At 30.6% G+C, this 26352-nt stretch overlaps 3 protein-coding genes across 3 annotated transcripts; 2 read left to right on the top strand and 1 right to left on the bottom strand.

Moving 5' to 3' along the window:
* The first annotated feature begins 49 nt into the window (after positions 1–49).
* Positions 50–501, top strand: LOC131593621 (uncharacterized). Its single transcript, XM_058866186.1, has 2 exons — positions 50–331; positions 421–501. Exons 1-2 carry the CDS (start codon positions 50–52, stop codon positions 499–501), a joined length of 363 nt encoding a protein of 120 aa, XP_058722169.1.
* A 3974-nt stretch (positions 502–4475) lies between these two features.
* On the bottom strand, positions 4476–5245 carry LOC131659998 (auxin-responsive protein SAUR71-like). The gene has a single exon (XM_058929106.1). It carries the CDS (start codon positions 5089–5091, stop codon positions 4591–4593), a length of 501 nt encoding a protein of 166 aa, XP_058785089.1. The 5' UTR covers positions 5092–5245; the 3' UTR covers positions 4476–4590.
* Positions 5246–22030: 16785 nt separating this feature from the next.
* Positions 22031–25180, top strand: LOC131654713 (uncharacterized). The gene is made up of 10 exons (XM_058924659.1): positions 22031–22277; positions 22384–22443; positions 22685–22786; positions 22948–23024; positions 23259–23382; positions 23883–23947; positions 24401–24470; positions 24561–24636; positions 24727–24811; positions 24901–25180. The coding sequence occupies exons 1-10, from the start codon at positions 22229–22231 to the stop codon at positions 25027–25029; spliced, it is 837 nt and encodes a 278-aa protein (XP_058780642.1). The 5' UTR covers positions 22031–22228; the 3' UTR covers positions 25030–25180.
* The last annotated feature ends 1172 nt before the right edge of the window (positions 25181–26352 follow it).

Below are 26352 nucleotides of genomic sequence, written 5' to 3'. Positions count from 1 at the left end.
TCCCTCCCTTCAATCCATCCATCATCATCATCACTCCAACAGAAGAGAAATGAGCGTTGCATTCACACCGTTTCCTCTCACTCTCCCTTCAATTTCCACTTCCACCCACAGTCGCACCTTTGTTGTTACTCCATACAGAACCCGTAACATTCGCATCACGATAAAATGCGTGAAGGTAGAAGATGCAGACACTGAATCATCAGAAGCAACTATAATGTGTGAAGCTTGTAATGGAAGAGGATGGGTAGTTTGTGACTTTTGTGAAGGCCAGAAAACTAATGTCAGAGCACAGAACAACCGTATATACCGTCGATGTCCCTCCTGCAAAGCCGTGAGTTAGTTATTATTGTTAATTAATTAGTTAATTAAGATAATTCAAGTTGTTGATTTTTAATTGATTAGTGTAATTAATTGTTGCAGGTTGGGTATGTACTGTGTGCGAAGTGTAAGGTGTTCAAATGTGTTACTTTTCCTGATTTTAATGATTCTCAGATTAGTTAATTCATTCAATCAAGGTACTACTCTCCAATGTAAATGGATGGTTTTACTATGTATGTAGATTCATTTAATGAGTCATGTGATGTGATTCTACAAATTGTAAATTTCAAATTCAATGCATTTTTTACTCTATAGTAATAATAATAATAATAATAATAATAATACCTTCATTTTGTTTCTATTTTTTAATTCTTTTTTTATAAATTGAGACCAATAGTTCTTGCTTTATGTTGAGAAGTATAATACAAAATCTTAACTAACTTGTAACAAACTAACTAATTAATAACTACCTATAACAAATATAACAACTAACTTGTAACAAAATTAATTAACTAATAACTACCTATAACAACTAACACAATTAATAAATGATACACTTATTTATAAGATTCACTTTCGTCTGGATTGTCCTGCAGTGTCAACTGTCTGATCTTAATTGGACGGTTTATATTCTAACTTTGCGAAACAGATCCAATATACAATGTCTTACCATAGACTGTGTATGGTTTTGATATGACTGTTTATATCCACCACAATGTGACTGTGTGTCTGCACGCAATGTACTTGTCACAGCACTGTAAGTTGACTACTAAAGACCATATTCCGAGTAAACCCAACTTTTGCAAGTTTAACCTATTAACTCGTATATTTACATTTTAAAAACAGAGCTAGAATGTGTTTATTATGCTATCAATTTGCAAGTACAGTTTAGAGCTTATTGGTTTTGTTTGTGCAAGTTGCTTAGATATTTGTATACAAGTTGTGTGTTCTATCTTCCAAGTATAGAAGTTTGCCTGCTTGAAGAGTAGATGTGTTGCAGTATAGAGCACTTGATAGATACAAGTAAAAATTAAAGTGTAACCATGGCCAAAATACCGTTGGAAAACATAGAAGTCTCTCTTTTTACTCACAAAATCTGGGCTGCAGTGCTGCCCTGCAGCAAGGGATCCAACTCCCTGTGGAGAACAGGAGAATGGATCCTCTCCTGCTTTTTGCAATCAGCCATCCATCCTGCTATAGATCTAATGGTTGAAAAAAAGAAATAAATACCGCTAAGTAAAAAAGAGAGAAAATTATCATGATCCAACAGCTGCCATTAGTGCAGCAAGACAGCAGGAGAGAGCCAGCAGTAGAGGATCCAAATCCGGAGAACAGGTCCTCTCCTTTAGAAATTTTCTACAGCAGATTTTCAGTCAGTCATTTATCTCTGCTGCATACTGTCAAAGTCATTGAAACAGGACTGAATGTTCAGGATTTCTTCCGAATTCTCCTAACTCTCTTATAGACTAAAACTAAGACAATTAAAGTGGTTGAATAGCTTTGAGTGCACGAATGCATAATATCAAATTAAGTCTTATGTTTTAGTCTAGGTCTATGGTGCATAAGTAATATAGTGTTGCATTATGCACAAGTTTGTTTTTAGCCATTAGGTTAGTATGTTCATCATTTCTCACTTGATCCATGGGTAGAACTTATTGATCCAGTGGTAAGAATATTAGATTTCTTATTATGGCACTTATAAGCAGTTATGTTTTTATTATGTGTTGTGTTTATTTTTAAGAATGAATAGAGAAAGGAACGGAGAAAATGGTTATGGGATGGATATTGGGTGTTATATTAAACATAATGCATTCTTATAAAACCGGCTTGTAAGATTGTGTTAAAGGTGTTATTGTTTATAAACTTTTATCAAGCCTTATATATTTTTTCGCAAGGTTGTCAAAATGACGATCCAGATTTTAAAATTGTAAGATTTTGCGATCTCAATCATGTGTTGTAGTCAAATTATGAAAAAAAAATCGTAAAACCATTGATTATGTGCGATCTTGGCCTGCTCCAGCCACGATTGACCGTTTTCCGATCACCTCCATTACAAGCCGAGAAGGATGACCAGATGACGAAGCGCAACAAATACGATCTCGGCGGAGGCCATTTTGTCACGAATTGCGTGCCAAAATATCATGTAAAATAATTTCAAATATATAGTATTCTTTTTTCGTTTAGGCAATATCTTACGATTTTTGTTACGATTGTATGTTTTACAATCTTGCTACCCCCGATATTACAAAAATAGTTAGGTACAATTTTCCAATCTTAATTATAATCTTATGTTTTACAATCTTACTATCCCTTCCGATCTTAGGCAAGATCTTGATCTTGACAACCTTGTTTTTTTTGGTTGTTTTTCTAATAGTGGATATTTATTGAGTGCTTGTGGGATAGAATCTCAAATTTCTTGTAGCAATGAAGTATCTTTTTCCTTAGTTTAGGTGTGTGACTTGTGCATGCATTCTTTTTAGTATGTGTAATTATGTTTCTCATGTAAACCTAATGTACCAAGCAAAATGTATCAGATCACAAGATTAGGCCACTGTACCTAATTAGAAGAGTTGTCCGAAAGTGTGTTTCATAACTAGGTGACGAAAAGGGGGCAATATACTTGCTCTTAGTCTTAGTTTTGTTGACTCATAAGTTGCAATTACTCAGATATATTATACAATGATGAAGATGAGTATTTTAAAATAGAGAGGGAGCACGTGATATCCTTAGCAGATTAGATTAGTAATCTGACTGGTGTAACTTCCAAGTCGAAATACTTTGTATTTTTCTCATCTGATTAATTACATATGGTCCCAAGACTTTGGATTCGAAGATAGCTTTGACTTCTCTACAATTGTACCTTGTTTGAATGGAATCTATTGCATGTTAAATACCAATATATATGTATATATTTGATTTGTGTACAGACTATATATACAGTTATCACCAGAATAAAAAACTCAGATATTCTGGTAACCTCTAAATAACATGTTTGCAGCTAAATTAATGAGTGCAAGTGGTTATTATAATCAGTTGCATGATTATACAACTGATTATTATTAAGCCATGTGCTGCTATTTGTTTAACACAAGTCTTCTCGAACTTAACAGATAATTCCATGTGTTGCATGCAGTAGTTTGCAGCTTAAGTCTTTACTTGTGAATTGTGATTTACCTCGCATAACGAGAGGGTGTATTTTTCAAGTGTCACTATTTACATGTGTTTTTACCTGCAAAAATGAATGCGAACATGTGAGCTGTCACCTGCATAATAGATTATTGATACTAAAGTTTTATCTTAACTATATAATTGAAGATCTTGAGGATAAAATTTAGTCCGAAAAGCTCAAAGTATATAAAGTTTTGCGTCGTTACATGCATTAGTTATATAATTTATCAACAAATTGTTAAATATGATAATGCACTTTGTTTACTCCATCAAATGTATGGAAACTAAGCTCAAATAAAATATTCAAACTTGAATGCAAGTGACTATAGTTTATTATTATGAAATATAAGTGATTTTGTTTTGATGTTAAGCCATATGCATATAGTTATATTTTGCATATAAAAAAGTACAACTGCATGATTGAAAGTGGAAAACATATGTAATTGCCCACTGACATTGCAGCCCATAATCTCAACTAATTTAAAACAGAAAAATGCAATAACATGGATTCTAAGATGGGACAAATCAGTAGATTGTAGTATAACTAATGTTATTACTATCCTGTTATCAGTTTTGTAGATTTCATTTGTCTGCATTCTAAGATCTTTCTCTTATTTAAATTCACACTGGGACGATTACTTCTATTTTCTCATAGATTAATCAGAACCATGAAATAATCGTCAACTATAAAGGAAGTTAATCAAGACAGCTAGCACATACCTTTCACTTGGCTATGCAGCTCTTACTTTAATCTTGTCAAGTTAGTTATCAATAATTAATCTCGAAACTTTTCACATTTTAGTGAATTTACATAGCAGGGACTATTTACTTTAGGACTGAAGGAAATAACTTTTAAGTGCTAATATTTGTTTTCAGAGTAATATTATGAACTTTTACTTATCAGAGTGTTCCCAAAATTGAGAGACTGGTTCCAAAAGAAAAAGACAGTAGCAGTGTTGCCAATTCCAAATAAGCTGTAAAATACAAGATTTGGACAATAAAAGTTGTATGCTTCTCATATATAATTAATACATATATAGATTGGCTTCCATAAGTTGCTAGCAAAAGATAAAAAAAAAATGGTTAAAATTGTCAAATGACAGACTATCTGCACATAGGACTATGAGGCTGATGATAATAACCAAGCTGGTTTGATGAGCAGTATCCCATCATTTTTTCAATACCAAAACTACATTTCTGAGTAGAAAATCCATCTTTTCCTTCCACCATCTTCAAGATACTCTCAAACACAGAAACTTCACAAGGAATTCGTAGAACACCAGTTTGTTCGAATCCGAATTCTTCTTCTGCTTCTCTGAGTAATACATGAAAGGCTTGATGAGTCAAATACTCAGTTGGGATAACAAACCTGTTAAGTTCTACACCAACACAAACTGCTAGGTACCCTTTTGGAACCGCAACGTTGCTCGATCTTTCTCCTTCGCGTTCGGACATGGAGAGTGTTCTTTTGAGAAACTTTATGCTTTTACTAGTAGTACTGTTGTTGCTTGTTTTTGAAGCATTGGCTATTCTTCTCCATTTCTTAAGGACTTGTTGAAGTCTAACTATGTCTCTGATCTTGTTAGGTTTCTTTGGTTGATCCATATTAGGATATGGTGATGGTGTATCTGTTTTTGAGGTTTGGTTTATGTATGGTTTGTATTTTTGAGAGGTATGTAGTTAGATGAGGGAGTTGGATTATTTGGTTCCCTCTTCATTTTTGGGCTAACTTAAGCCTGCTATATGAATTGATGCAATGCCTTCAATTTATAGAAGGATTTTTACCTTGAGATTCTCAATATTAAAAGGTTCAAATCTTTTTTTAATAAACAAATATGTTAGCTTGATTACGTGAGCTCATTAGAATATAAACAGAATTCAAAACTCAAAAGTTATTTGCAATATATCTATATGTTTCGAGTTTAAGGGTAGTTTATATACAACACTCATGTACCTCAACCCAGCAAGATGTCTTTTTTAAAGAATAGAGTTGTGAGAGTTCTCACACTCAAAACAGACAATGCCTCGTAGTCACAGTGACACAGACTATTTTGGGTTGATCAAAATAGTCTCACATTATTTGAGAGTCGATTAATAATAAACTACTAAAGAACCCAATACGATACAGGAACAAAAACATTTGCGTTGGAGGTATCTTAGACTCTCCTCGAAATCCAATAATCATGTTAAACCTGATTATTAGATCAAATGTGACTAATTTTTTTTCGCAAAAAAGAGTCTCACAAAACTCTAAAAAGTCTCACTCAATATACGAATTCCATCAATTATATACGATAAATAACTTAATTGATGGAACTCGCATACGCAACCCTTTAGCTAGGTTACTATCATGAAGCAACAATTTTAAAATGTTGAATAATGTAATCCTATTATAATGAAGTTATTTTGTTTTCCTATATATGTCACATGCATGTAATAGAAAAACAACAAAAAAATATTGTCCAAGTTAAGGGAGTTGGACATCAAGCTGTGTCTCCGAGGCTTCACATGTGAGTGATTAGTGCAAGTCAGAGCTTTCTCTCTCCCTCATCATTCTTTGTTTTGAAAGTTAAATCCATATGGTTTTGATTAATTTAAATCAAGTGTGACTAGGTCATGAGATTAAATAAACAAATAGTCAATTACTAAGCATATATTTTATATTCATTCATTGAGGGGTGTAGCTTGCTACCAACTGATTTTTGTTTCCAACGAAAACCACGGCCCCTAACATGCAGTTTGGCCTCGTACAAAGGAACTGTACATTTGTTGTACCATTCAAAATCAAAAGCACTACTTGCTTGAAGGATGATTTGTGAAATGAAGACTTTAGAGATTTAAATATATTAAAGGTTGTTCTGGAGAGGTGTTTCATTCCTTGTATGGTGCAATGTTCATGCATATAATAGAGGTACATCACGTCATAAGAAGTTGAATTGTAAGACAACTTAGCTATGGCACCTCAAGACGTTGACGGGACTCTTTAAATTTAATTTGATTCATTTTTAGTATTTTTAGTTAAACTATATGATAATCGATCTGCATATAATATTTTGTAATAATTTATCATTATTAGTTTTTGATAATTATATATTTTTATTGACGTGAATGAAAAAGAAAACATTTTATCATCTTACATGGTAATAACTCCAACTAATTTTTTTTCTAAAATAATTTTCTCTCTCTCCGTCGTCGTTCCCTTTTTATGTGACCGTCATGAATCCTAACTGATCCCTTTTTCTAAAACAAACTCTTATCTCTGCGACGTCGTAGCCTTTCTCTACGACCGTTTGAATTGTCGTTGTGCCGTCCTACCAGCACCGCCACACCGGCATCTGCACGATCTCTCTCTCTCTCTCTCACGCGCGTCCATAGCCCTTTGTTGATCATACATCCTCGGTCCATGTCTTTCTCTCTCCCACACGCGATGTTTGAGTCCGATCACAGTGATAATTGCACCAACAACAAAACCACCTCTCATGGCAGCCGTGATACTGGTAAGGAGACAACATTTTCTCCCTCATCGACAGTCACAAAGATGGAGTTTCATCCCGCTCTCGTTGTTTCAAACATCAAGAACCACATTCATATTGTTCTTGAGATGGAGAAAGATCAATATGGCACATAGGTCGAGCTCATATGCATCCATGTCCGCTCTCATCAGCTTCTACTTCATATTGTTCTCTCTACGGATAAGGAACCACCGGCAGATGCCTCTAATGTCGAGTATGAATAGTGGACTACTCTTAACTCTATCGTTCTTCAATGAATGTATTTCATAATCTCCACTGACCTGTTGACCACCAGCCTAGAACCAGACTTCACTGCTATTGAAGTCTGGAATCGCAGGGAGGATTTTCCCAATGTGTCTGCTTACCGTCAACATCATAAGGTGCTCTCCGACCAGTTGAGAATGTTGATTCTCCTGTCAACAACCATTGGTTGGTTCTTCAACTAATATATGGTTTTCCAAAAGCTTACCGCAATGTTTCTACCTTGATTCGCCAAAGTAATCATATGCATGCCTTCTATCAAACCCACTCCACAATCACTTTAGAAGAAGCTGGTATGGCTAAAATAACTAGCAATAATTCTCATTTTTCCATGCACACCACTCAACAGCGACCTTCTGAAGACAACTCTCAACATGGAAATCGCCGCACTGGCAACCGGGCTCGCTCTTGTGGCAACCAAGGGTGAGGCGGAGGACGTGGTAACTGCCATAGTCCTTAGCTTGGAGCTCACAATGCCCCTCCACCTTGGTCCATTGGTCCTCTCCTCCTTGGCAGCAATAACAGTATTCATCCTGGCAACCATGGGATATGCCTTTATGCCCGTATCCCATCTCTCAGCAGGCACGCCATATAGGCCCTCTGAAGCATCCATGAATTCTAAGAAAGCATCCTCAAGCATATGCAACTACTACATAATCTCATACACTAACAAACATTGAGATTGTTATGTACACCATGTCTCTACACGCTACTGACAATCAGTGGTACATGGATACTAGCACAACATCTCACAACAACATCACAAGGAAATCTCTCGTCTTATTCTACTTTAAGTAATTTAACTTAGAAAGTTATTGTTGTTAGTGGCCACAAAATTCCAATTCACGACACCAGAGACACACAAATAGCCACATATCACCAACCCTTCACTTAAACCATATACTGCATGCCTAAAAAATTATTTAAAATTTAATTTTTGTGAGATGGCTCACTACTGACAACAATGTCTCTGTTTCCTTTGATCCTTTTGGTTTTACTATATTTAATTTTTAGACGGGGTCCCTTTCATGAGATGTGACACTCGTGACAATCTATATCCTGTCACCACTCCCTCCAGTTTTTCCGGTCTTACGTCCAGTCTCTGGCACAGTTGTCTTGGTCATTCTGGCATGTCTATTTTAAATCCCCTTTGCAAGAGTAAGTCCATATATTGTGAACCTTTTAATTCATCTATTATTTGTGACTCTTGTGTTTTAGGCAAACATGTTAAATTACTATTTTCTAATTCGCAAACTACAGCTTTAATGCCATTTGATATTTTACATAGTTATTCATGAAAATCTATTTTAAATTCTGCTGGTCATAAATATTATGTAATATTTCGATGATTTTACAAAGTTCTTGTGGATCTTTCCTATTAGCAGAAAACGTTCAAGTCACTTACAAAACTTATTCAAACACAATTTTTGCAATGTGTAAAATCTTTTCAATGTGACAATGGCAGTGAATATAATAATGAGATATTTTGAAAATATTGCATTAACCATGGCCTCGTTTTTTGTTTTTCTTGTCCCTACACATCCTCACAAAATGGAAAAATGAAATGCAAAATAAGAACCATTAATAATATGATACGCACTATACTAGCTCATTCTTCCGTTCCCACGTCGTTTTGGCATCATGCTCTTCACGTGCCAACTTATCTTTTAAACATTATTCTCTAGAAAACACTTCAAAATCAGTCACCAACACAACTCTTATATCACTTAAATGCCACTTACTCACATCTACGAATCTTTGGTTGTCTATGTTATCCTTTATTACCGTTCTCTAACATTTATAAGTTACAATTTTGCTCTACTTTGTGTGTCTTCTTGAGTTATCCGCTGAATTATAGAGGCTACAAGTGTTATGATTTGTCAACCACACTGATTTTGTGAGGGAGTATTAGAGATAATTGTATTTGTGTTTGACTTTGGTCAAACTTCCTTTAACCATGTGTTAGCATAGAACTCATTTTCTCTATAACCCATATAAAGGGATTCTTGTAACAACTTTTCAATTGAGAATGATGAATGAAATATACAGAAAACATGCATAGCAGTTTTACATTCCGATATAAATAATTAATGGGAAAAGCTAACATGTGCCCCTAAACCCTAAACCCCATGACCCATAATTAATACTACTAAAAAAATCAAGGCAAAATACTTAAAACGGCTGATAACTTTTTTATAAAAAAAATCTTGTATTTAAAAGGGAAAGTAATCTTATATATAAATCCAAGGTTGTCATGATGGCAACCCTAGCCACATGTCAACCTCATAGCAACTCTAAGCACAAACCCTAATTTAAAGTTTACTAATTTAACCCTACACTCTATTGTTAATTTTACTAATTTAACCCTACATTAAAAATAAATATAGTAATAATAAAACCATAAAAATAATAATTAAATCTACATTAATAATTAATAATAATAATAACAATAATAATAATAATAATAATATTTTTATCAAATTATTTCTACATTAGTATATAATAATAATAATAATAATAATAATAATAATAATAATAATAATAATAATAATAATAATAATAATAGAATACTAAGCTACAATAATAATAATAACAATAATAATAATAATAATAATAATAATAATAATAATAATAATAATAATAAAATAAGAATAATAATAATATTCAACTACCACTATTAAAAATAATATCATCTATATAAATAATTTATGATAATTAAAAAAATCATGTTTTTCTCCTTTTATCTTATGTATATAATATTATGTTTGTCTCAAAAAGATTTAGGAACTTTTATTTATTTAGAATTAAAAAAAAGTACACGAATCAATTAAATGATAAAACATGTTTTTTCTCTAAATATTAAAAAACAATATTATATGATTAACTATTTTAATAAAAATTAATTTTATCATCCAAAATAACTAAAAATAATAAATCTAATAATAATAATAATAACATAATATTTAGTCACAACTATAATAATAATAATAATAATAATAATAATAATAATAATAATAATAATAATAATAATAATAATAATAATGATGATATAATATAATATTCTATCAATATATTCCATCAATAATGATTATATAAATTAAAAATACGAATCAGAAATATAAAAATTATTATATTAACTAATTATCATAAAATTCATTTTTACTTATTGTTTGTTCTATTTGTATATAATAATTATTTATAAATAGTGAAATAATATTTTATTTTGAAGCATTACAATTCAATAATATAATGTTATATTTTGACATAATAAGCTCGAAAAATTCCATTGTAGAGTCAACAAATTGTCTTACTACCAAAAATTGATGTTTTTTTCTCAGATTAATAGTGATATCTTTTGATTTCTATGTAATTAAAATAATGATTATAATTAAATTGAGATATTTCTTCAACTTTATTCAACTTTTCATATTCCATAACTACTCCACCACTCAATAAAACTTTTATTCTATTTGGATGTAATATTTATAAATAAATAATTAAAATAATATTAAATATTAAAACATTTGTAGTCAATCTTTACTATGTGAAATTTATATTATTAGCTCTAAAAACTTAGTTCATTTTATTAATATATATAATTTTTGTCACAACATTTACTTATATTTGATTAAAAATAATTAGTTGACCAATACGAGAAAAAAATTTATATTAAGGTAAGATTTTATTAAAAATAATTAGTCAATATTTTTATTGATTATTATTATTATTCATTTTATAGATATAAACATCTACCTGAAGAAAACAAATTTCATAATTCTATATTTCTTTACATAGTTAAAATATATTCCATAAATATTCATCATTTGCAATACTATGAAATTATTATATTGAAGATAAAATTAAATATGTTTTAATTACAATACAAATATTTAATTAGTATTAATTATAATAAATTTTAATTGGTGAAACTGAAAGTTACAATTTTTTTTGTAACATATGAGTTATTGTCTTTTTAATAATCATTCTTATGTATATAAATACATAATTGGTTGATGAGTTTTACATTTCTGTACTATATATTTTATCGTAGGTCTTCATCATTCTCTTTAAACAAGGTTGACACAGTACTTCATTTTCTATTTTGTATTAATATTTTCCTTTCTTTTCATATGTTTTAACTATTATTTGATTTATATGACAAGTAACTCAACCTATTCTATTGTAGTAATTATATATATTTCAACTATTTTGTTGTTGTTGTAGATCTACATCCTCTTTTACCCAAACAATAATAAGGTACCTACTTTTTTTATCGATATTTTTATTTCCTTTTCTTATTATTGACTATGTCTTAACTATTCTTCAATTTATATGGCAGACTTATACTTAATTTGCTCTATTTTATCAATTATCTAAATATTTTAACTATACGATTTTGTAATAATTTTCTTATAGGATTTGGTGATGTAGATCTCTACTATTTCTTGCGGATGTAAAGAACAAAGAAGAATTATTTTGTTGCTACTTTTACATTCTTATTATTCTTATTATTTGAGAAACATGTGAAAAATCATATAAGTATCTGTCTCTAAGCATAATATATTGAAGGCCTTTAATTAAAAATGAATGATTTTGATATAGTCATTCTTGATACATGTTATTGTAATTGTATTATAGAAAAATATTAATGTATTTTAATGATCATCAAAATATTATCTAATAAATTTGTATTATTTCTTATTTGCAATATATAATTTAACCTATATATTGTGATTGTTAATTTTAATCATTTTGTTAGTTTCAATGAATATGTAATATTTAATTTAAATAAGATCATATATTAGTTTATTTAAATATATATATATATATATATATATATATATATATATATATATATATATATATATATATATATATATATGTGATTTATTTTGTCAAAACAAAATGGTTAAATATTTCACTAATAAACCCTTATAGTATTATTTTTTTGGGATACAAACCCTGATAGTATTTAGATCAACAGTAATGGTAATTAAAGTTATGAAAACTAATAATTGTGTAAATTAATAAGATATTAAATAAGTTATAACTTATATTTATAACTTTTAAAAAGACGTAATTTTACTTATTTAATGATACAAATATTACATAATTTTCTTTATATGTTAGATTTCCATATAAATTTTCATATTCCTATGTTTTATAAAAAATGTAATAATTTTTTAAATTATTTTATATTTCATTGTTTTTTAAATAATTACATAAATATTTAATAAATTTTATGTATTTAATTTAAATCCATAAATATTACAAAAATTTCTTAATTAATATTTTTATAAATTAAAATTATAAGAGATTAAATAAATAAATAAATAAATATATATATATTTGCATCTTTTAAGAATACATGATTTTTACTTATTTAATAGGTATAAATACTATGTAATTTTCTTTATATATTAGATTTCCTTATACTTTCCATATTCCTATAACTTCTCATATGTTTAATAAAAGATATAATTGTTTTATGTTAGAAATATAATTTTCTTTAAACAAAAAAATTTTAGAATGAGAATTCATATATATATATATATATATATATATATATATATATATATATATATATATATATATATATATATATATATATATATATATATATATATATATATATATATATATATATATATATATATATGAATAAATATGGCTAGGGTTTTATTAGAATATCCATTTTAGATATTTAATATTTTAGAAATGATGGTTTTAACATAAGGATACCAAACAACAAATAATTAAAAACTCGATTAAATTTGATAACCAATCAAATTTCGAAAGTCGATTTTAGAATAATAGTAAATTAAAATCAGTTATCACCAATTATTAGTATTCAATCAAATCACGTTTAATTAATGTTTAAATTTTTACGTTAAAAAAAATAAATAACTTATTCAATGAAAAAAATTATTATTTTTTTATATAACGGTTACTAAATCACAATAACATTCATTTATCTCTCAATTTATATATCTCACTCAAATTATAATATTATTCTCCATTTAAAGGAAGATACTCATAGCAGCAAAATGCAACATTAATTTCAATTATTTCTTTATGTTTTCTTTCATTTTATATAGGGTTAAATATGTTTTTGATTCCTATAAATATTTTAAATTTTATTTTTAGTCCCTATTAAATAAATAATATATTTTAGTCCCTATAAAATTTTTATGCATGCATTTTTAGTCCCTACTTTTTTTAAAAATCTTGAAAATTATTTAATTACCCTTAAAATTTTATATTTTTGAATTATTTTTTCATACGTGTTTAGAATATTATAAAATATTTTTTTACCAAATTATAGAATTTTTTATAATAAGAATTAAATATGAACTTTTTAAATTTCAAAAGATAATGATAAAAGTAATGCAAATCTCAAGGAACTTTTATAACATTTTTAACATGTCTGTAAAATAATGATTCAAAAATACACATCGGTTTAACAGTAGAACTAAAACTACGTGCATAATAATTTTATAGGGACCAAAATATGTCATTTTTTTAATAGGGACTAAAAATAAAATTTGAGGTATTTATAGGAACCAAAAACATACTTAACCCTTTTATATATCAACCATATGATTGATCTATTTTTTATAATTTACTATTTCAATCCTAATTTTGATTTTTTGTTAAAGATTCATATATTTTGCAGATTTGTAAAATGAAATGAAAGATAATTCTTATGACAAGAACAATTGGCTAAAATGAAATATAAGTATAACAACTAAAATCAGGAGTATCATAGGCAAATAAATACCATAAAAATTGAAGAAAGTAAATGGACAAATGTTTCTCTTTCCTTATTTTTTTTAAAAATTTCTTTTTCATTCCTAATATTAAAATTTTGTTAAAGATTTATATATTTCGCAGATTTATAAAATGAAATGAAGATAGATGTTATTACGCGTACAATTTTGATAATGAAATATGAGTATAACAACTAAAATCAAGAGTATCAAAGGCAAATAAATGCCATAAAATTTGAAGAAAGTAAATTGATAAATTTTTCTCCTTAAAATGTCCTTTTTTTTATCAACCATTTATAATTGTAAGGTCATGATTATCTTTATGTAGTAAGAAATTTTACTATTTAATTTTTTTTGGAAAAATTTCTACCATCAATACTATTTAAAATAAATAACTTATTACTTAGATTATTATTTTATATTTTATTTGAATGATAATATATTAAATTTTTTAATAATTAAAATCTTTAATTTAAAATAAAAAACAAATACAAAACATTTTATGATTAGTAACCGCGCAACGCGCGGGTCACAATCTAGTAAAATGATAAATAAAACGTTTTTTTCTCTAATAAAATAAAACCACAATAACACATAAAAGAGACATGAAATAATTTTATTTAAATGTTAGTATTATAAATCTATGTGAGGGGTTGTATTTAAATTTTTTGAACGGGACTTTAGATTAAACAATTTACATAAAGTCCAAGAAGTCCAAACAAAACAGCATAAACAAGTTAATAGTTTCTTGTTCGACTTTAAGCTATAATAATGAGTAAAATAATCACATCAATCCAGCTAGAAAATTAGGAGTAGCTGAATTTACCAAGAAAGCTCTTTCTTCTATTGTCTACTACTCGTGATGGAATATAAGGTGGAAGAATTTGACCTTGTAATATGGTGGGCACTAGCAGTGTGAATAATTTGAAAGCTTATTTTGATTTATCTTGTGCAAACATGTTTTTTTAATCTTATTGATACAATTTTATAAGGATATTTACCAAACTAGCGTGGGCTAAAAAGATGTTATACTAAAATATATTTAATTACTAGAGTATAATATTAAAAACACATTTTTAATATACCTTTTGCTGATTAAGATTTATGAGTCTGCCAAATTTATATGAGATTCACATAATTTAGTGAAATTCATGTAAATTTTTAATTAATAAAAAATATATTTTAAAGGGTTAAGAAGAAAATTTGTTAAAAAATATTAAGGAGCATATTACTGGTATTATGATGTGGAACATAAAATTGATAGTGTATTCACATAGAAACTTTCTTTAGGTGTAAGTATTAAGTATGATGGAGCGCATGTGTATCTCAGTGGTTAATATTCTAACGTCAAAGTTAATGAAGTCAGAGAGATGCAACTTGCAAAAGTGAATAAAACTGTAGTTATTAAGATGAGCAAATAGGTTTATATATAGTGGATAGTTGAAATCGTTCCAATAGGCGCGATGTGCAGTGCGTAAGATCGTTGGATTGGATCTGACGACGTAATATGAGCAAGTGGTTTGACTCTGGTGCGTGTCCTTTTAGCGAAACTCTAATATGAGCAAGTGGTTTGACTCTGGTGCGTGTCCTTTTAGCGAAACTCTGCTTGATCTTAAGTCTTGAATGAAAATGTGTTGGACTAGGCCTTTGATATTAATCTGACCTTGTTAAGTCATTTGACCGATTCGAAACAACTAGTATTCATTTAATTACAGTTGAAAACTCTTTTATTTGTAGTATATACTATTTTGGTCTCTTTAATTGTTTAAATGAAGCCCATTCACCCCATTTTGTTTTTTTATTTAACACCCTTAAATTATCATAAAATAATACAAAAATTGACAATTTGAACTCATTTCTAATAAAGATTACAAGTTTAGGCTTGATTACTTTCTCCCCTTAACTTGACTTTAGGGTACACTTTTGTTTCATAATTTTAAAAATGACTATTTAAATTCCTTAATCATTCAAAATACACAATCTGTATCATTTTTGTGCAATATGTTAGTCAAAGTCAATGAGGTAGCTTATGTGGCAAAGATTTAGAATTTGAAGTGGATGCATGCAATTTTTTCCCATGGTGTGTATAAATATACTTTAAAACCTCAACTAATGAAACTAAATAAATCATATTTCGAGATTTCTAGAAAATATAACACTAAAAAGCAACAAGAAAGTCGATGGAGGACACCAGAGCAGTAAAGGACGGTCGGTAATAGCGGCCTCAGAGTCGCGGTGAAAATGGTTGTCCAACCAAAGTCGACAACAACGAGTATCGAAGCCGGTGGAGGAGGGTCATGTCTGGTTCATGTTTGATTATTTTATTTCGCGGATCAGTTTGTTAATGGATCATGTTTTCGACTCGTTATAGATTAGTTAGGTTTCATCACTTATAAATATGTATATCTATCATTCTTGTTAGATCAATCTTGAGAAATGATTTGAAGACAAAAATAAGTGAGGTGGCAATTTTTGTTAGAGACACAAGGGTGCAGATTCCTTGGAATTCTTGAAATTCGGAAAATCATAGGAGGTATCTAAGGGAATTTGTAAACACTCATAAACACCTTGGATTTGTATAATTTATATTGATAACTCACTATTTGTGAGAGATTTAAGCACTTATTACTTGACTTTATTTTGTGTTGGCAAGTTTTATTAGGTTAAACTTAGTAAGTTTTATGGATCTATGTGCTTGCATGTATAAACTTGAGAATCCTCCAAAAGATCATCTCAGAAGTTTTGATGAAAACAACATCAACATCTTTGATGAAGTCAATGAAAATAGCTTTCAATTCTCTAATGATGGTGACTCAACTAGAAAACATCTCAAGTCTCATCAAGAAAAAAGACCCAAGAGTGAAGTGATTATATGATAGTTATTCATGGCAAAGAATCTTCAAGCCTCTGAGTAATGAAAGAGAGGAAATGTGAAAGCTCATCAAGTTGTGTCCATCTGAGTTGCCAGAGTTTTGTAAAAGTAAGGAAGTAGCTCCTAAGTTCTAAAGCAACTCATACACACACTTAAAATACTTTTTCTTACCTTTTGTGTCTTAATTTTTTTTTCAAAATCGAGCCAAGTGATTAAAAAATTGTCCCCTATCTTTTAAAAAGAATTTTTGAACTACCCAATCGATTGAAGACTTAAGTCAATCGATTGCAAAACTTGTATGATTCAGCCAATCGATTAGAGCATTAAGCCAATTGATTGGAGAAGGGCCAAATGTTTAACTAGAAAATTAGGACAACACCTTAATGACTTGTAATGACTTTATATCCCCCCTTCTTTCCTTTTAAACCATCATAATAAATTAATTTTAGGCTCCAATCAATCGGAGCAAGATGCAAATTAATTGACTCATCAATTCTCCCCACAAATCATTTTTTTAATGTTTTTTCATCACATATATAAAGGAGACTCGCCTCCTCTTCATTTCACATCACTTTCCATTCTTTGTATTTTCTTTGTGGTTGATCTCTTAATTCTCTCTCTCTCACTCTCTCTCTCTCTATATATATATATATAAATATTTCTCTGTCACTCAAGTTTGTGGAAAGAGAAAATAAAATTTTTCATAGAATGGATGGATCATGGTATTTGGAAGATTGTGAAAGAAGGTTCATTTGTACTCACATGAGATGTCAGTGGTGTTTAGGGGTGGCAAACGGGCATGTCCACCCCGCTTAGGCCTGCCCCGCAGAAGCCCACAAGAAAACAGGGCAGGACGGTCATAGTTGAGGGTGCGGGCCTAAAATCTTGGTCCTCCCTGGAAAAAAAGAGAGGGCGAGCTAAGTTCGTGGACACTGCACTTTTTAAGCCAAAAAATGAAAAATTTACGTTAATATTCGTGCCTGCAAAAGCCCGCGTAAAAAATGGAGCGGGGCGGTCACACTAGAGGGTGAGAGCCTAAAACCTTGGCTCGCCCCTCACAAAAGTGCAGGCAAAGCAGGCATGTCCAACGGGTCGGACCCATTTTGCCACCCCTAGTGGTGTTGTAGTAAACAAGCCTGAAAATGATTGGACCAAAGATGATAAAGAGAATATTCAATGCGGTTTGAAAGCAAAAAATGTCATCACCACCGCTCGCGGTCTTGATGAATTTTTTAGAGTTTCTCACTGGGAGACTGCCAAATAAATATGGGACATCCTCTAAATTATCCATGAAGGTACTACTGAGGTAAATAGGGAATAGTCGGGCACATTAACCCATGATTATGAACTCTTTATAATGAAACATGAAGAGATCATAAATCAATTGTAAACATAATTTACTCATATCGTGAGTCATATGAGAACTCAGAGAAAAACATTCTCAAATGAGGAATTATTCCTAAAAATTCTTAGATGCTTAAATCTTAGCTGGAAATCTAAAGTCATTGTTATTTATGAATCTAAGGATTTAGAGACTATGGACACACACTCCCTTTGGAAAATTGCAAGAACACATTATGGAACTCAAAAGGCGTATCATATATGAAGAAGGAGAAAAAAAATAAAAGTCTAGCACTCAAAGTTGAGAAATCTGACTCTGTTGGTTACATGTCTCATAGATCATAGTAGAGAACTTCAAAAGATTCATAAAAAATGAGAAGAAGCAAAAAAGAAGAACAATAAAAAGATGAAGAAAAAACATCATCCATTCCAAATATCAAACCATGTTGTCCCCTAATCAAGAAGCAAATAAAAAATTTAGGAGACTCTAGAAAAAGGGAAAGAAAAATTGTGTTGCATGAGAAGACAATGATGTTGAATCTTTAGACGGAGAGGAAGAAGAAAAATACAACATCTGTCTCATGAAAAATCATCAAGACAACGAGGTAACCTCTCACTTTTTCTATCATGATTTTTTTCGAATCTATAAGAAACTAACAACAAAAACAAGTAAAGTGGAACAAATTATTTCAACATCGAAGGATATTATATTCTCTCTTGAACTTAAACATAAAAAACCTTGAAAGAGATATAGAAATTCTTAGAGTAAAACAAAATGATCCAGTTCGACTTCGTTCCACCTCAAGCAAAGATGATGAATCTGACAAGTTCTATATATGTGATAATTTAAAAAATAAAATTTGTGATCTTTAGCAATACACTGGTCAAGTTCACCAGAGGAATAATTCCTCTAGACATGTATTATATGTCCTATTCATATAACTTGACTGCCCATGACACCGTCTTTTGTGCTAGATTTGGTTTCTTGAGGACCTGACATATGGAGTACTCTATTTTTTTCAATATCCAATGTCATTGAAAATAAAACATGAGCTTTATTGCAGTTACCACTATGACCAATGCGAGCCTTTCTATCTTATGATATCGAGCCTCATTGCCCTTGCGCACATTGCTTACTAAATAGAAAGGTTGTTCCATTTTATTCGTTTCCTGGATGAGTACTAAGCTCAATGCCTCGTTAGTAACCGATAATTAAAAATATAAAGGGGAACCTCATATGAAGCGTGTCAGGATGGGTGGTGATGCTGAGAATGCTTTCACTTTTGAGAATGCCTTATCTCATTCTCCCGTCCATTTGAATCTCTCCTTTTTATTTAACCTGGAAAAAAATGGAAAGCCCTGCCACATGCACAGAAAATAAAAAGAGGGTAGCTAGACACTCAGTCAGTTGCTGAACTTTCTTAAAGTTAAAGAGATTACTCATGTCTATGATGGCTTGACATTTATCTATGTTTGCCTCTACGCCTCTTTTGATGAGCATAAAACTCAAGAAGTTTCTTGCTTGTACTCCAAATGAGCACTTTGTTGGATTCAGATGTATGTTGTAATTCTTGTTTGACCGTATGATATCTTCCAAGTCCATTGCACGACTCTCCCCTTCAGACGTCTTAATTATCATATCATCAATGTAAACCTTCAGGTGTTGCCCTATATGTTTTAAGGACACCACATCCACAAGTCTCTGATATGTTGTTTCTTCATCATTTCCGTGCTTTTCTGGTGACATTCCTAGGCGATCTCCGTCCTCTTTAATCGTACCAACACGCCCATCAAGTAGCGGGTGTTTGAGGGTTAAATGAATGGTTGACAAGAACACCCTTAAAAATTTAAGACCATATCTTCCTAGGATGGTGTTATAAGGGGACATGGCGTATACCACAAGATACTTTATTTCGATAGTTCTGACACTCGTCTTTGAGTCGGACATTATTTTAAATGTGACGTGAACCTTGATCTACACATTGCCTAAAAGGCCAAGCAGGGACCCTTGAAAGGCTCTGATGCTATTGGGATCGAGTTGGAGCCCTTGGAAGATGTTTCATAACAAGACATTGGTTGAGCTGGAAGAGTCAATTAACATTCACTTCCCAATCAGTGTATTGAGTTGTGATGACCTTGTGATCATTATTGTGAGGGAGAACACCAATTGCATCTTCCCTTAAAAAGGTGATTTTGGTTTCTCAGTCTCTCTTGAGGCTATAACAGCCTTATCGGATGTATTACTTATTGTTAACACGTGTCATGCATACCTTATCTGGAAGGAGCTAAATTTCCCCCGACGAAACCTCCAACAACGGTGTTGGTGGTCTTCCCGAAAATTTGCTCGAACACCCTCATGAGAAAATGGTGAAAGCAATAGTGAGTAATGATGAATGTGGCTCAAGCTAGTTTAATCAGGGCCCCATGGTGAGGGTCAATTGTACTTGTTAAAAGTACAAATGCGTGACAACCTCTAGTCATTAAGGATTGTCAAAGGCTTTAGGTTTTATTTGAGAGTGTTTACATAAATTTTCCAAATATATTTTATGTTGGTATAGTATTCTGAAACCTCATGTGACACATCAGATTGTTTTACTATCTGAACCTGCGTTGCATAGGTACATGTGCGTACCCAGTACCCGATACGGGTACCGGTACGGAGTACGATATTTTTAAAAAAACTAAGGTACGGGTACGTTAATATAATGCTTTAAAAATAATTTAGGAATTATATTATTTAAATAATAATAAAATAATAAAACTAAAAAATAGTTTGCTTAAAAAAATTAATATCTATGCAATAACATAAATAAATCACACTTAAAAGTATAAATAAATTATAAAATCATGGCTGAATATCACTATTTTCTTCCCTAATATCATTAAAAAATGCGGCTTCTATTTCAAGTCCATCTAGAGAAAGACTAACAATTTCAAGAATACCAGTTTCATCAAATAGATCTCATTCATCTCCACTAATATCCTATATTTTTGTTGCTCCTTCATTATAAACCTTACTCTTTCTCCGAGAGAAGATGGAGGTTCGTATGAACAAAAACTAAAAAAGTTAGGTACGTGGTACCAAATGTGTACCGGTTGATGTACCGAGTTAAAAATAAAATTAAAAAATTGGTGTAGCTTCAGTGCGTAACGGATGAGTACCGTACGCGTACCGGTACCAAGTACTGATACTTTACCTAAAATTGAGTACCCATGCTTCTAGACCATAATTATTGAGCCATCTAACTAACCTATACCAAAATATATAAATCTTAAACCCTAAACACTGATATACGTGTACTAATTACCGTAGTTTAGATGCCTTACCATTTTAGAATCTTTTAAACCAAACAACATGCATATAGTTTTGTGCAAACTACAACTTACAAGGAACTTGTGCAAAACTTAAACATAAAAAAAAAAAAAAAAAAAACACACACACACACACACACATATATATATATATATATATATATATATATATATATATATATATATATATATATATATATATATATATATATAATATTTTTTCAAAATTTATAATTTTATCTTGAATATTTGAAAAATAAGTCATAGATTTTCCCAAAATATACACCGTTTAATATTAAATATTTGAAAAAACCGATGTAAAATTTAGATGATTTCTAAATTTATACTAGATATTTGAAAAAACAATAAAAAATTATAATTTTTTAAAACTTATGGTTCTATTCTATACCAACAAAACTAATATAAAATATAAATGTTTTATTTATTGTTTTTACATAAAACAGTGTCAACATGTAAAGGAGTGTGTCTGTGTCAGTGAGGACCCGTATGAAGCGAGCCTAAAAAAAAACCCTTGGGCTTATGCGAATTGGAGTTGATTGAGAGTACCGCGCTCTAACCATTCGTTTTTTGGCGCTTCTTTTTGGCGACTTTTCTTCTTTACAGTCACCGGCGAGAAAGGAAGAAACGGCGACTGATAATAAACCGATCTATCTATGACTTGGTGGGAAGGCGTTCAAGAATCCCGCGTTCTCGTTGCCCCTGGTAACAACACTCTTTCATTTTTCAATTATTATTTGTTCAACAACTTTTACAATAACACGTTGTTGATGTTAATTTCTCGTAACTTTATTCTTCTTTGCAAGTACAGATCCTGGTACCGATGGAAATGGTTCTGGACAAATGATATCGCTTCGTCATCCCAAATCTGGTAACTCAAAAAATTTGATTTAGGTCTATTTTAATAAACCACTTAATTAAGCACTTATTATGTAAGAGCTTATCTACGAATCACTTATTCTAATTTGTTTATCTTCGTTATTTAATGTGTTCATTAACACTTGATACTGTTCTGTTAATAATATTGTACTAGTTTGCTATTAGTTTTTTTCTCTTGGAATTGTTCCTTATTGAACTTTATGACAATTTACATGTTTTCATTTGCGTGGCAGGAAATGCAACGCAATATCTATTTGTAAATGGAATGCTACAAGAATTTCAATGGTTTAAGAACTTGTATGGGTCTTGGTTTTTGGGAGATTATACAAGTGAAGGTACATGTTTCATATCTCTGAATGAAAGTATCATGATTCCTCTTTTTAAGTTAGTAGTCTCTCTAGGTCTTTTAACTTGCGAAGAAACTCTAGCGAAACAAAGATTTTGGCAGATATTATTTTCGTGTTTTATAAAGAATACTAATTTTGTTTTCCAACAGATGGTCGACTGTATTTATCCACGCCTGTTGATCCTGTTTTCATCATGCTGCCCATATTTGAGGAAGCTAGAATGAAGGTAATTTCTGTTTCTTTTCAACCGTGGAAATTGAAAACAATATTAATTTATTTTCCTAGTTCTTTCCCATTTAAGTAAATCCATCATCAATTGTAGTTGTTGAAGCATAATTAAGTTTTAGTTGCACATCTGATACATCACGCGTAGATGAGATTGTACACGGATTAACTAAGTCTAAATTTTGTGTTGTACCATGCATAACTGCATATCACTGGTTCTTTAAAATGTATGCAGAAAGGCGACGATCTTGGCAAGTTCAGGCAATTGGATGAGATATTGTTTATTGATGGGTATCCAGGATATCAGCAGTTAATGGCGCTTGTGGAGAACTGTATGCAAGTAGTTTGTGAAGTCAAAGGTAGTATTCTCGTGTTCCTTTTACTTACAATTTCAGTTTGGCATTTGGACATGTTTACAAATTAAGTAATTTAATCGGAAGATGTTGAAGATAGAAAATGAGAAGTGGCTTAATGTATTTTATACGGGTTGAGTGCCAAATATAGTTATGGTGACCTCATTGTTAGTATTTTTTTCATTCTCCTAGTTATGTGTATATCAGTAATCCAATGTTAGGTGGTGAGATAGATTCCCTTTGTAATGCAGCAATAGTATTGTCTGTTGCAATAATAATGTTGCAATATTCTCCCAGTTTAACACCATGATGAGTTTGAGGTCTTGTGCTGTAGTCCACCTTACACACCCTCAAAGATGGCTCTGGAGAAGTATGTCTGTCTAGTGGGATGTATATAAGTGAATGATTTGAATAAAACTGTACTGACATCCTATTTTGTTTAGTTGTGGAATATGAATGTTATTGCGGTGATTCTAAAACTTTCTTCTATCCTTGTGCATATGCAGAAGTTGGATCCTTAAAATTCTTTAGACTCGATGACACAATGGTTCTGCGTTGGCTTTGCTATAAGGTTTGTCTATATTTCCTTATGTTTCCTTTTTCTATTATGTAGTTTGAATGCATAACTTTCAATCCCCCCAAAACTATCATACAGTTAATTGCCTAGTAATTCCATCATCCATGTTTATAAAGTGGCATGACATTTAGTCTATGCTAGCAGGTGGATGTCTGAACTTTAGTATATTTTTCATGTAAATGTGAACTAAGACTGAAACATGATTATATGACTAATCTCTTTTATCAGATACCACAAACCTTGCATCATTAGTGTCATATAGCTTGTCATCAGAGTTGGTTGCTAATATAGGTATCTTAAGCAATAATACTACTTGGCTTGCTTTATAGAGTTTACATTCTAACTTACTTTTTGTCTTCTGGTATATGCTTTGGCCTATCTACTGTTTTATTGCTTCAAAACTTTTCACCGGCATTGAAGTTTTTATTTTGATTTCTCGCATTTTAGGTCTGTCAGCTGAAACAGACACTGCCCAAGTTAGACAAAAACTACGCCGTTCAATCAGAGAAAGACACTTGTAAATTTTCTATTGCCATTCTGTTCAGATAGTAAATTGAATTATTTTATATTGATTCCTTGAAATTCGTGTGCTTGTTTATCGGTACAGTGGTTGATGCGGTTTCAATATTAGGAGAGTATTTAAATGAAGAGCACTGGTTGCAGCCTTTGTGTAACCATCTTAAGTATGGCCTTTGAGAATGTCTTTTATGAATCATTTTACTTATAAGAAAAAACCAAGTTGGATTGGAATTAAGTAGATTTTTCTTTTGCAGGTTAAATATACTTGAGGTGACAGGAAAATTACAACAAGCAAATGCCGAGGAAAGTAATCCCGGTTTGTATAATGATGTATTCCAGGTATTTACTCGAAACAAGAACAATGAGTTTGCAAGTTTCTATTTTGGATTGTAATTGTTTTTGCTCAAAACAAGTGTTAATGTTACCAGGAGGAACAGAATAATGACAAGAAGGCTACAGTTGTGAAGAAGGGTAGACAAGCAAAGAAAATAAAACTTGAGACAGAATCACATAACATCAGAGATATGTTTTCCAGGGCCTCCAGGAAGAAAAACTAAACGATTCCAATGAAACTGGTGAAAATTGAAATAGGTCATTGTCATTTTGTATCATTTTCTACAAGTAGTATGTAACATCATGAAATTTATTTTATCATCTCTTATTTTACTTTTCGTTCATATTTTGATAAAGAATTACTTTTCTACCTTTATTTTTATTTTATATTAGTGAAATATTAGTTGCTCTTCTGTTTCACCATACTATCTTCTATTTCTCTAGTTGTATTGTCCCGAATCATTTGGTTATGCTCATTTAATTTTACCATTATTCTCTATTAAACTCTATTTCGTTTTTTTTTAAGTATCTAAATATAGCATGAATTTATTATGACTTTTATAGGCTACTCAAAGATGGTCCCCCATTGTCTCATGCATGCAATTTATACACGGTTTTGCTCAAAATATGAAATTTTTAAGAAATTCAAAACTACTACTTTTTTTCCTTCTCAATAATACTTTTTTTCTTATTAAATTTCTCCACCGGATTAAAAAATTACAATGAGTTTTTCGACCTATGAAATTCTCTACGACACCGTCATTGAACATGCTCTTATAGCTTTTGTAGATTAGGTAAATTGAATGAAGCTTTTGTGAATAGATACTGAAGCTTTTGTGAATATATACTAGCTGAATGATGGAGTAATGGAGCTTTATTGGATATGACTGAGTAGATATAAAAGGATTTAAGATAAGGTAATTTCTTAATGCAACCTTTTATAAATAACGTGACACCTTTAAAAATTCCAAAATTTTTTAAAGATGAGTTTGCCATATATTTTCGAACGTATCAAATATAATTTTTTGTCTAAATTTGATTCAGAAATGCATATTTGAATTCACCATTGGGTAAATTCGCAGATACATCTTCAAACAATGTGTGGAGTTAATTCAGAAATACATATTCAAATTATTGTCTGTTTGTTTTTATCAGTACTAAAATTATGGTATTTTCATTCCAAAGTAATTTTAATTTGATTAAAATTATCGTTATTTGTTTCAACAATTATTAAAAACAAATATTATAGAATTGAGTAATGTGTTAATAAAATCAAATATTAAAGAAATCAAATATAATAGTACAACAATTATTCTCCAAGTCGATGAAAAATAAACAAAATACAATCAAAATCATAGTCTAATGAGTATGTCTAATCCTAACACCTTGACTCCTTCTCTGCCTACGGTAACCCAAGGCATTTCGTGCCTCGGTAAGAATGGGACGTGCTAAGATAATCGCTTCATCGCCACCTCTCTCTCAAACAGTCCAGACTCGATGCTCTCTCCTATCATCCGCATAGTGTTTTGACAAATCGGCAAGACATC

The sequence above is a fragment of the Vicia villosa genome, linkage group LG3 (assembly GCF_029867415.1).
Source record: "Vicia villosa cultivar HV-30 ecotype Madison, WI linkage group LG3, Vvil1.0, whole genome shotgun sequence".
In the NCBI taxonomy this organism is placed as follows: Eukaryota; Viridiplantae; Streptophyta; class Magnoliopsida; order Fabales; family Fabaceae; genus Vicia; species Vicia villosa.
The sequence above is the reverse complement of the archived record's forward strand: the minus strand, read 5'-3'. Positions and strand labels throughout refer to the sequence as shown.